We start from the raw sequence: 12,865 nt of genomic DNA on the forward strand, positions 1-12,865 counted from the left end.
CTTCAATCTAACAGATATAATTATTTTAAAAACAGAATGGTACATAGCAAATACATCAGTAAATGCTCTTGGATTTACTGCTTTGAAATCTACATTTCTGTGTAAATTAAACTGCTTTATACTGTTAAATTTACAGGCTGCTTTGTAAAGGTATTTACATTTTTTTTTTTCGTTTCAGAATTATTCTGGCAACCACATCTCACAATTATTATTATTTTTTTTTACCATGAAAACCATTGATTTCTTTTGTCACTGTAGCCCCCCTTCTTCCAAATTCAGCATTTTTATTCAAACAGGTCCAACAAGACAAGAGCACGAACATGAAGCATCTGGCCATCAGCATGACTGATTTTCATTGCGTGGTGCTACATACATCTCTCCACTCAGGATAATGGGGGTTGCTCATGTGTCAGAAACAATTTGATTTTGTCTGACGCATCCTGTCTGTCCTTCCCCGTGGCCACGCAGGACCGAGGGCCCAGACGAAGTATCAGAGAGGAAATGTGCACAGATAGTTAGAGGGTTATAGAGCTACAGAGACACAGGTGGACTGTCAGAAAGATCAGTTGTCTGGGGAAAAGAGAATGACTTTCCCTTTATTGTCTCCCACAGAACCGTGCAATCTGAATTTCACTGACCCTGAGGGGGACATCGAAATCCCTCAGCACGATGACTCTGAAATGGAGTGTGTCTACTTGGTTACTGTTTACCTGGGCCATGGCATTGAAGTTCAGGTAAGTGCATAATTCCATGATATAATTACCCATAATTAGCCATTTAAAAGTACAGTGTGCACTTTATGGTTGACATAAAAAAGAACCCCATTTGAAAGCAATAAAGTTAGATTTTGCATCTCTAAACATACACTAATACTGTGTGATGGCCTGAGATGTTTAATGATGGGTCAAACAGTTTTTATTGTTAAACATTTTTGGCTGAAAAGGCTGCATATATTATGTTGCTGCAGCCACATACAGAAAGGCGGCAGGATGGGGTTCACATTTGATTGAGTCCATCTTAGGTGGAATGTTTGTGCGGTGAGTCTTTTCCCAAAAGGTTATAAAAAATTAACTGACTGTGTGTGTGTGTGTGTGTGTGTGTGTGTGTGTGTGTGTGTGTGTGTGTGTGTGTGTGTGTGTGTGTGTTCCCTGGCATTTACAATTCCTGAAACGCCTCATTTACCGCTCAACTTTAAAATGTGCGAGCTTTGTCTTGCTGCCTCTGCAGGACGAAGATAAGTCCTGACAGAGTATGCGTTTGAAAGTGTTTTTTGTCCAAAACCGTCTCCTAGGTACGTTTTGTAAATTTTAAACCACCTAATATAAGTCCAATAACATCAAATTTAAAGGATTCCCTCTCAAATCCTGCAGACATGCAAAGTTAGGAAGCAGGAAAAGTGACATTTTTAAGTGATCTAACTGTCCTGATGAAGACATAGGGAGAAGGTATGTGTTTCAGCATCTCGACATGAACAGATGGAGGCAGTCTACCTCCCTCCCACTATTTCTAAGTCTGTACAGACGTTTGGCATGGCTGAAGAGCGTGAACAGCCGCAATCTGTGTTACTTACAAAGAAAGGCGACTGAAGAGCGAAAGATAGAAATTGAAGTCAAGCATGTGTCATAACTGCAGTGTTTGAAGCTCTTCTGCCTGGTTGGTATACAGATCAAGGATTTACAGGAAAGCAGGAGATCACAGCTTGTGGAGGAGTGCTGTGTTTAAAAAAAAAGTTACACAAGCAGGATGTTAAAACAGTATGTATTTGGTATTTTTATGCCTGTGTGCTCTTTCAGCCAGGGAGTTTTACACTGGACAGCGGTTTAAGTAAGTAGTCAATCTGCTTCGTGTATGCCTGATTCTGTCAGTTCTCAGACACTAAGCAGACCAGGTCCTGTTTAATACTTGTATGGGAGACCGCTTAGGAAGACCAGGGGCTGTGTGTGTTTCTCCAAACTGGAATGGAATTGCATCATGAAGTGCATCTGGTATAAAACTTGTGCCAAACCCCAATGCAGTCGTACCTGCAGATCTGCTCTGTCAGCCCTGTACAAAGGGGGGAAGCTGCAAGATGAACAATAGCAGCTTGTCCTGGAAATATGCTGAGTAGTAGATATGTATTTATGAAATTTTTCTTCGTCAGGAGCAGGGTTGTATAATCCACGATTCAGAAAGTGGACTCAAGTCAGAGGTTTTCTGGTGAAGGATTTGCACCAGTCTGTCAAGGTACGGCAGCTGACATAAGCCACCAAAGCTCCCTGAAGTGACGCAATGAATATTTAATTTTGTTTTGTTCAGTGGGTGTTTGCATTCGTCTTGTACACCAGTGTTTTTTTTTTTTCAATTAAGGGTCACAGGGGAGCTGAAGCCTATCCCAGCAGTCATTGGGTGAGAGGCAGTGTACACCCTGGACAGGCCTCCAGTCAATCACATGGCCGCATATAGACACACTGACACATTCACACCTACGACCAATACAAAGTTTCCAGTTCACCTAACCTGCATGTGTTTGGAAGTGGCAGAAAGCTAGAGCACCGAGAAGGAACTGATGAAAACATGAGGAGAAAATTCAAACTCCATGCAGAAAGGACTAGTTGCAAAACAACCTCAGGACCTTCTCACTGTGAAGCAACAGTGCTAACCACTACGTCACTGTGTCGTTGTACAACCCCAGTTCCAATGAAGTTGGGACGTTGTGTAAAATGTAAATAAAAACTGAATACAATGATTTACAAATGATTTGCAAAGATATTTAATGTTCAAACTGCTAAACTTTGTTTTTGTGCAATGTTTTGATGTTTGCTCATTTTGAAATGGATGCCTGCAACACGTTTCAAAAAAGCTGGGACGGGGCAACAAAAGACTGGGAATCTGCTATTGGATTAGCTGAACTGTGCCCACCACTGTTTATGCCCAGTCATGATACTCACCTGTTTCTGATTAGGTGTTCTTTGAGCATTCATCAACTTTTCCAGTTTTTTGTTGCCCCGTCCCAACTTTTTTGAAACGTGTTGCAGGCATCCATTTTAAAATGAGCAAATATTTGCACAAAAACAATAAATCGAATATAGGTTGAAGAGGATTTTCAAATAATTGTATTATGTTTTTATTTACATATTACACAATGTCCCAACTTCATTGGAATTGGGGTTGTAACACAGTGGTAAACATACCACTGTCCCAGCTTTTTTGAAATGTGTTGCAGGCATCCATTTCAAAATAAGGAAATATTTGCACAAAACAATAAAGTTTATCAATTTGAACATTAAATATCTTGTCTTTGTGGTGTATTCAAAATGATGTCATTAAATGCAAACGAAGCATTCTAAACCCAGCATAGTAACATAGCTGTTTCAGAGAGCCTTTTAGGAAGGTTCTGAGCCATTATAGACCCAACCAATTTTTGGGGGGCTACATATCACATCACAGAACAAGGATTAATGCCCCATTCAACCTCTCTCTATCACCTTTAATAATATATAAATAAAAATAAATTTAAAAAAATTACAATTTGACTCTTTTATGACAACGAATGCTGAGCCATTAATTATACAGAAAACAAATCAACACAAACGTGCTGATGCAAACAGTTTAATGCTAACTTTAACATTGAAAATGCCATAGACATGCTAACGCGTTAGCATCAGTCCCATTTTTAAGTTATAAAATACATCTATCAACTGTTTCAGAAGACCATAACAGGTCGGTTTAACATAAAAATATGAAATATTACTCACAGACATATGCTCTTCAGGGTTTTAGCAGGGAAAAATTAGGATAAAGTGATAAACAAACCCTTCGTTGCAGTCACTAGTAATCAGTGGTGTCTCTGGGTGAAAACACAACTTTTTCTCGTGTGTGTGTGTGTGTGTGTGTGTGTGTGTTTTTGTAACGAGTAACGGCATGGCGCATAGAAAATGTATCGGAGTAGAAGTATGCAATTAAGGTCGGAAATGTAGCGAAGTAAAAGTGAAAGTAAGCTGAATTAAAAAAACTCAAGTAAAGTACAAAGTCTCCCAAAACGTACTTAAGTACAGTAGTGAAGTATTTTTACTTTGTTACTATACAACACTGCTGTCTAGGAACGCAGAACACCAGCGTGCAACTGATTGATTTCGCAGACATTAACGGATGAACACAAAATTAAAAGTTGGATCATTGGTGTAAAAATGACTGTAAGCCGCATAAGAAATAAACCCAGCAAGAAGAAGCACAGAGGCAACTGTCCAGGAACCCATGGTTTGGTTCTAGATGGTCTGATTATGGATGTGTTTTGTGTTGTGTTGTGTTTTTTTTTTTGTGGGGGGGGGGGGGGGGGGGGGGGGGGGGGGGGGGGGGGATCCACATTGTGGTGTCTTTTTTTTTTTTTTTTTGGTCACAGAGAGCTGGGTGCACACACAGCACTGTTGCATTTAATGACTCTGGAACACAGCTAAACTGCAGCCTGGGGCACGGATGCACGCCACACCGGCCGGACTGTGCAGGAGCGTCTTATTTTGGACTGCGTTTAAAAAATGTGACAACATATTGAATGGATGCTGTGAATTGAAAAACCCACACTTTAAAGGGACAAATATGGGAGGGCTGGAGGTTTCGACCAAACTCGTGCCTAAACGTGCACCAGCGTTGCCTTACATGGCGCTACATGGATCATATGCAGCTTGACATGGATCATATGCGGCAACATGAGCCATTTGAGGCTTGACGGGGCTCAAATGATAGTTCAGCCATGGCTCATTAGAGGATACCTGGCACATACAAGGTACTTAGAGGCATATAGAGGCTTCTTCATAGCGGATATGTGATAGATTTATACGTGGATCATTATTCAAATAATCACTGACAAATCCATACGTGCCTCATTATTCATGACTTTGTTAGTTGGTGAGACCAAGGCTTAAAACTCGCATTTAATGGATTCAGGTGGACCAGCGAATTGTGTCCATTATAATTGAAATCCACAATATGTATAACACTGACAAAATCCATTATATGTACATATGTAATGGATTAGTTACAGTCAGGAGGCACCAAATGATCTATGGGGAATCCCCAGCACCAATTAGGATTATGTATTTCCTTGATTAAACCTCTGATCTTGAATAGGGGCCTGTTTCATGTAATGGCCGGGTCAAAACCTTAAATAAGCGCTGGGCATTATGTGCATTAAAAGGATTACTTTTGGTCGAGTCACTCTGTTTTCTAAGTATGCTGTTGCTACCTTAAATTATTAAGCCTAATTTATGCTTCCACAACTTTGTAACTCTGTTGCCATACAATGACGTAAATGTGTGCGTGACCCTTTTAAAGTTCTCCATCGTGTTGGTGGGTGTCTTAATGCAATTTACCGCAGGAACAGTGGCTTTTTCTGGATCAATTTGTCCCTCAACAGGCATCACTTCTTTATGCAATCAACAATCATCAACCTCCAAACCAACGTTATGGTGCGTGCAATTTCCCACCATGAATTTCAGGTCATTTGAGCATCTTTGTAGTTTTTAGACTCCGTGTTGTAAAGTTGGTCATATTTGCGGACTTTTCTGCCAAACATTACTCTACTTGATCTGTGATTAAAATGTAATTGGCGTGCGCACTGCAAAAATGTTTAAAATATGATGGGAGAAGAATGAGTGAAACCGTAAACGTGACCAATCACAGCCATTGCAGTCTCCGTCATTAAAACAGGTGTGCATCAGGCTATGAAGAAGGGTCATAGGAACACAGAGGGCTCTGATCTAAAGCCGTTGTTTTTGGTTTGCCATACCCAGGGATATCTGTGTGTAACGTAACACCATATTATAGTGCAGGCAAGAAGCAGCATTTTGTTAATCATTGGCAACCTTGAATTATGGCCTGCCTTGTTTAGGTGCCAGGTCTGAGCACAGCTTGAAAAAATAAACACCCAGGCTTTTAATCAAGGAAATGCAGTACCCACTTTCCTCAAACCATCTACTGTCAGTACTGAACTTCATTTTGTACCTTTTTGCTATGTCTGGTATGTGTAAGGGTTTCTTGTTAATGGAAATACACTGCGATGAGTTGGGACGTTTTTTTGTTTGTTTTTTTTCTGATGTGAGTGAAAATCTGTTATACAAAATCAACAGGGATATACAGTTGTTATTACATGGAAAACCCTATTAAAAACATTGGGACTTTTGCTTTTGTCCGGTGAGTGTGAGTATCCGGTTTATACAATGACAATTTAGGCAAATTTTACTGAATTTAACATGTCACCATTTTTCTCAGTAAATGTATGTGAATAGTAAAAGGTGCTATTCACATGAACTTTTCACCAGATATCGGTAACAACCCAAGAATTCCACACATACAAAGAAATCAAACAAATAAGTACAGAAATTACATTATGTGTAATAATGTGAAATTATTGAGGAAAAAAGTGAAGAAGGGTGTTAAAAAAAGCCATGGAAAGCCAAGACACCAGCTGAAATGTATCACTAATTAGAAAGCAATCCAACCCCTTGTCAGTGCAAATTAATATCAGCTGGTTCCATCCCGACTGATGTCTTAACTAATAAAGGTGTCTCATTACCAAGGTGTCACACAAGAAGCATCTCATTATTGGTAAAAGCAAAGACTTCTTCCAAGATCTTTGCAGCCTTATTGTTGCAAAACATACTGATGTCATTGGTTACAGAAGATTTCTAAACTTTTAAATGTTCCAGTGAGCACAGTTGGGGCCATAATCCGAAAGTGGAAAGAACAAAATTTCACCATAAACTGGCCATGACCAGGTGCTCCTTGCAAAAGTTCTGATAGAGGAGTGAAAAGAATTATCAGAAGAGTTATCCAAGAGCAAAGGACCACTTGTGGAAAGCAACTGAACAGTTGTTTCAGCGAAAACAATAAGTAATGCACTCAACCTGTTGTATGGCTGGGGTGGCCTGGCTGCCTTTTTGTTTCTGTCTTTTGGTTTTCCTTCCAGGTGGCTTGCATTTGGGACTGAGTGGCTGTGTTGCTGAGGTTATCAGGACCTCACCCTGATCACCTGCGGCTCGTCAGGACTCACAGCTGTGGTGCATCTATATGGATTGGAACATGGTGGCATTTAAGACTGGAGTATACAGTGTGTATTTGCCAGAGACTCGACCTTGTGACCAGACGGGTGAGATCGTCGTCTCGGGAGCCATCTCATCATCAGTGGATGCAGAGAACATCCAGGGTTTGATGCACGGTCTGTGAAAGAGGAGGGGGTGAGGTCTCACGCTCGTCAGCACACTTCCTGAGGTACGTTAGATTTTGTGACTAACGTTTATACAGTCAGTAAATGTGGTGTCCCTCACACCTTATTATATTGAGCTGTACGTTAGTCATGTATCGGCTTCCACTGCAGTGGAGTTTTGTGAACTGGATGTTCCATGCCTGCAGGTTGGGAAGCTGATTAGTAATTAAGCCAGGAAGTGTTTGCTGTTTATGTACACCTTTGAGTGGTCTCTCTGTGTGTAGAGTGTGGACTCACATAATGGTTCCTTCTTTCACAGACTCGGTTTGTTGCGGCCACCTGGGGGGTGTCGGCGGGGTCCTTGGGTCCGAACGGCTTCTGGCTCCGGACCGTTAGCGCTGCTGGGAGTGCACCATATCACCACCACGCCAGACCGCACACTCTTTTGTTGTTTTGTATCACATCACTGTTATGTATTAAATTCAGTTAGCCTTTGTACCGTGCTCTGCTTATTTTATACTGGGTCCTTCAAACGCTGGTCGGTTCTCCGAGCTGCGTCCGACACATAACACAACCACCATGGCCTGTACGTATGCTCACGATAAGACTCCATTGCTGTATGTATGAGCATGTTGATGGTCATTTAAAGTTTGCTGCATAACACTGAGACAAGCCTGTGAAATACTGAGAGAATATAGTTTGGTCAGATGAGACCAAAACTGAACTCTTGGGATGCCATAATACACAACAAAATGGCACTGCACATCACCCCCCAAAACACCATACCAACACGAACGTTTGGTGGGAACATCATGGCATGGGGCTGTTTTTCAGCATACAGCACTGGCCAACTTCATATCATTGCAGGAATGATGAATTGAAAAAATGTACCGAGACATGCTTGACAAACATCGCTGCCATCTACCCAGCCCAGTCTCACAATTTTTTTCATGCTCCCACCATGAAATGAATCACATTTTTGTGACGTGATTTTTAAAATGTTACTATTTCTAACCCTACCCCTCCCCCTAACTAATTCTCTCCCTTTCCCTAACCATAACCCTAGACCCCCCCCATCACCCCACAGTTTGTGCTCCCATCACGAAATGAACTTGTGCTCTTGTCATGTCAAATGTGGCGCTGTTTGTGATGGTGTCCAGAACCAATAGATTAGTCTACTTTTCGTGATACCGTCACGAAATGCCGTGGGATAGGGTTGCATTTACCAGAATGATGAAGATGAAATGAAGGTGGATATTTCAGCAAGACAATGACCCTAAACACACAGTCAAGTAAAGTTCATCTGGTTCCAAAGAGTGAAAATAAAGCTCCTGGAATGGTCCAGCCAATCGCCTGACTTGAATTCAATAGAAAACTATGGAAAGAGCTAAAGATCAGAGTTCATAGAAGAGGTCCACGGAACATTCAAGATTTGAAGACTGTCTGTGTGGAAGAATGGGTCAAAATCAAACCTGAGCAATGCATGCGACTAATTTCTCCATACAGGAGGCGTTTTGAAGTTGTCATTACCAACAAAGGCTTTGTACGAAGTATTAAATAGATTTCAGTAAGTGTGTTCAGTATTTTTATGGACAGAATTTCTAGGCGCAGCCAGAGTGTAGAGGGGGTCTGGTTTGGGAACCACAGAATCTCGTCTCTGCTGTTTGCAGACGATGTGGTTCTGTTGGCTTCGTCAAATCAGGCCTTCAGCGTGCACTGGGGCGGTTTGCAGCCGGTTGTGAAGCGTCCGGGATGAAAATCAGCACCTCCAAATCCGAGGCCATGGTTCTCGACCGGAAAAAGGTGCTTTGCCCTCTTCAGGTCGGTGGAGTATCCTTGCCTCAAGTGGAGGAGTTTAAGTTAACCCTAATCCTTGTTCACGAGTGAGGGACAGATGGAGCGTGAGATCGATAGACGGATCGGTGCAGCATCTGCAGTGATGCGGTCACTGTATCGGACCGTCGTGGTGAAGAGAAAGCTGAGTAGGGGGGCAAAGCTCTCGATTTACCGATCGATCTACGTTCCGATCCTCACCTATGGTCATGAGATTTGGGTCATGACCGAAAGAACGAGATCGCGAGTACAAGCGGCCAAGATGAGTTTCCTCCGCAGGGTGGCTGGGCGCTCCCTTAGAGATAGGGTGAGGAGCTCGGTCACTCGGGAGGAGCTCTGAGTCGAGCCGCTGCTCCTCCACGTCAAAAAGAGTCAGTTGAGGTGGCTCGGGCATCTTTTCCGGATGCCCCCTGGACGCCTCGCTGGAGAGGTGTTCCGGGCACATCCCATTGGGAGGAGGCCCCGGGGAAGACCCAGGACACGCTGGAGGGACTACATCTCTCGGCTGGCTTGGGAACGCCTTGGGGTTCCCCCGGAGGAGCTGGGGGAGGTGTGTCTGGATCGGGAGGTCTGGGCGGCTTTGCTTGAGCTGCTGCCCCCGCGACCTGACTCTGGATAAAGCGGAGGAGAATGGATGGATGGATGGATGTTCAGTATTTTTTCTCTGTGTCCTTCCATTTTATTTCACTTAACTTTATTTCTGTCTTCATTTGTTTTGATTTCTTTGCATGTTTGGATTACTTGGGTCATTACCAACATCTGGCGAAAACGTCATGTCGGTGGGACCTTTAGAAATATATTTACATAGAAAACTGTGTTAAATACTTAACTTACCAGCAGTATAAGGTTCTAAATGGCCTTGCGCCTACCTATTTTGCTGAATTTGTTAAACCTTATGTACCTTCTCATGTCCTGCTATCAAGTTTGCTATGTTTTCCCAGGGTTAAAAAGATATCAACAGGTTTTAGAGAATTTGCTTACTCTGCTCCAACACTGTGGAACAGCTGGCCCGTTGATATTAGCAAGCCTAATTCAGTTTGGGAACCTTAAAACATTTATTTTTGTTGGCATATATTAGTTTTATTGTTATTGTTATATTAACTGTTTTTATCCTGTACTTTTATTGTAAGCATGTCTCTGATTATGTTAAATGTCTCTGCTTAAAATGCTATATAAATAAATGTATTCATGTTATTATTATTGTAATACCTACAAACCTGCTGATATAAACTGTATCTTTGTAAAATGTCAGGTCATGTCTGGGAGCGTGTGCTGACACTGTTTGCCACCACATCCACTGCACTACAGAACAAGTGCAGTGGATGTGGACACAAGTTTCTATTTGATAGAAATTAATAGTTTTCTTGAAAATGACCAGACATTCCTGTTTTGAGCTTTGAATCCACTCATATGCCCCATCCCTTGAATTCATTAGCAGTTCAAAAATATTGTGCCATAACGCAGAGCATAAATTGAACGTAAATCGAATGTAAATATGGAATACCCATTCCAAAGGGGGAGGGGATTACATGGTCAATGACTAAATAATTGGGATCTTCATTACACTGTGGGATTGACTAGTGGAAACAAAATGTACAGAGTGCCACACATTCATTTAAAAAAGCCATGGATGACTGTAATGCTGCTGTCAGACTGGCCAATGTACGTGTACTGATTGTTATTGGCATTACAAACTAGCAGCTGTCATGTCATGTCTGGTGGGTTTCAAGCCAAATAAATAAATAAATAAAAAGTGTTATATGACATTCACGTTTAAAAAGATTGAATCACTTTAAGTTAATTGGTACAAATGAACAGACAGTTGACAAAACCAATGTGAATGTGTCAGCTTGTCATTTTTATGCACATGTGGCCCCTTCTCCCAGGATTTCACACCGGACAGCTGGAAATAGAAATATGCAAATATATTGTTAGAATATGTTAGTTTGAGGACATTTATTTATTTATTTATTTATTTATTTATTTTTGAATGAGCAGTTCTGTTTCCACTGTCAACACCATATTGGCATCATAGTCATTTGAGCAGTTAGCCAGTGTTTTGAATGTTTTAACACTTTCATTTAGCTTTTAAAGTTTTCAAAAAAAAAAAAAAATCCCTATTTATTGTTGTTGTACTCAAGCAGCTCTTGTTGATCTTTACTCAACCCCACACTCGCAAAAGTAAACATTCATTCAAAATTTGAATAACAATTACTATTATTACATTGTCAGTTATTAATACACTATAATGTGAGCCATCAAGAGATTAATTTCTATCTCAGAGAGTTTTACAACATGTTCACTTTTGGTAAACTTTTTTTTTTTTTTTTTTTTTTTTTTTTTTACTTTTGACCTTATCCAATGTTCCAAGTTGACCTAAATTTGAGCTGCTGAGACTGGTCTTCTCTACATATGAATATTTACAGGGTGATGTTAAGTCTAATTAAATTCATACACACTTGCTTTACTTTAGGTCTTGGTCTTGTCTCCTCCAAAGACTCAGTCTTGACTCTCTTTCAACCACTCCAAAATCCCATAATCTTGGTCTTGACTCACAGTCATTGCTTTGAGCACTTGGTTTTGACTCAGACTTGATACTTTCAGGTCTTGGTCTTGACTCAGACTCATTAAAGATGGTCATGTCTCCATCACTATCTCCATTATCAACAAGTATTATCATTATCATTTCCAGTCATTTAATGAAGTGACTTGCTCTTTAATTAATTTATTTCTTTATATTACAAAACTATGGTTTAGCATTTTAAGTCTTTGAAAAAATGAATTATTTTCTGAAGCATTTAGTTTATTGAGCACTTCAAGTCACTTGAAACATTGAATCTTTTTTTTTTTTTTTTTTTTTTTTTTTTTGGTACAATGATGTAATTTCATGTTGTGGCCGTTTGGAAACAATGACTTATTTTCTCAGTTAATGGTTTCATTTCCTGTTTTCCTGTTCCTTCTGCTCTGTAAAACTTTGTAAAAACCTTGTAACTGTTAGAATGACCTAAGCAGTGGGTCACCCCTCTGAGTCTGGTCTGCTTGAGGTTTCTTCCTCAATATCATCAGGGGGAGTTTTCCCTTACCACTGTCAGATGTTAGTTGTGTGAAACTCCTTGAGGCAGCTTTGTTGTGATTTGGTGCTGTATAAATACAATAAATTGAATTGAATTTCTTGTTTCAAGCATTGTAAAATATTTTCAAAAGCATTTGTGTCATCTGACCAAAAGCACTAAAAATCCTTGCATCTCCCACTACAATGTGTGCTTTATTTCAACTCAGCTAACTGTTTATGCACACTCAACAGCTACTTTATTAGGTACGCCTGTGCAAATTCTTATATCTAATATATCCTAAAGTTAAAACAAACTAAGAAGTGACTTTGAGTGTGGCATATTTGTTGGAACCCGACTCTTATTTCAGAAATTGCTGATCTACTGGGATTTCCACACAATTATCCATCGGGTTGCTGATAACAGTCCAAAAGAGAAGAAACATCCAGTGAGCCTGGGTTCTATGGGTGAGAATTCCTTGTTGACAGCAGATAACAGAGAAGAATGGCCAGACTGGTTCAAGCTGATAGAAAGGCAGCAGAAAGTCAAATAAGCACTCTTTTCGACCAAGGTCTGCAGAAGAGCATCCCTGAATGCACAACACGCCGAGCAGTGAAGCAGATGGTCTGCAGCAGGAGAAGACCACACTGTGTGCCACTGCTGTCAGCGTAAAACAGGAAAGTGTAGCTACAGTGAACAAGGGCTCAACAAAGGTAGACAATGAAGTATTGAGAAAATGCTTAGGTCTGAGTGTTGAGTTTTGCTGTGACAGTCAGATGGTAGTGTCAGTCTACTTGGGGTAAAT

At 40.8% G+C, this 12,865-nt stretch overlaps 1 protein-coding gene across 1 annotated transcript in view; it reads left to right on the top strand.

Moving 5' to 3' along the window:
* Window positions 1-12,865, top strand: part of LOC117517666 (seizure protein 6 homolog) — a 480,354-nt gene that overhangs the window by 238,738 nt on the left and 228,751 nt on the right. Inside the window, exon 3 of the mRNA XM_034178776.1 lies at window positions 613-734. Coding sequence (XP_034034667.1) covers window positions 613-734 — 122 coding nt within the window. The remainder of the gene's footprint in view (window positions 1-612; window positions 735-12,865) is intronic.

This window comes from Thalassophryne amazonica, chromosome 9 (genome assembly GCF_902500255.1).
Source record: "Thalassophryne amazonica chromosome 9, fThaAma1.1, whole genome shotgun sequence".
Classification (NCBI taxonomy): domain Eukaryota; kingdom Metazoa; phylum Chordata; class Actinopteri; order Batrachoidiformes; family Batrachoididae; genus Thalassophryne; species Thalassophryne amazonica.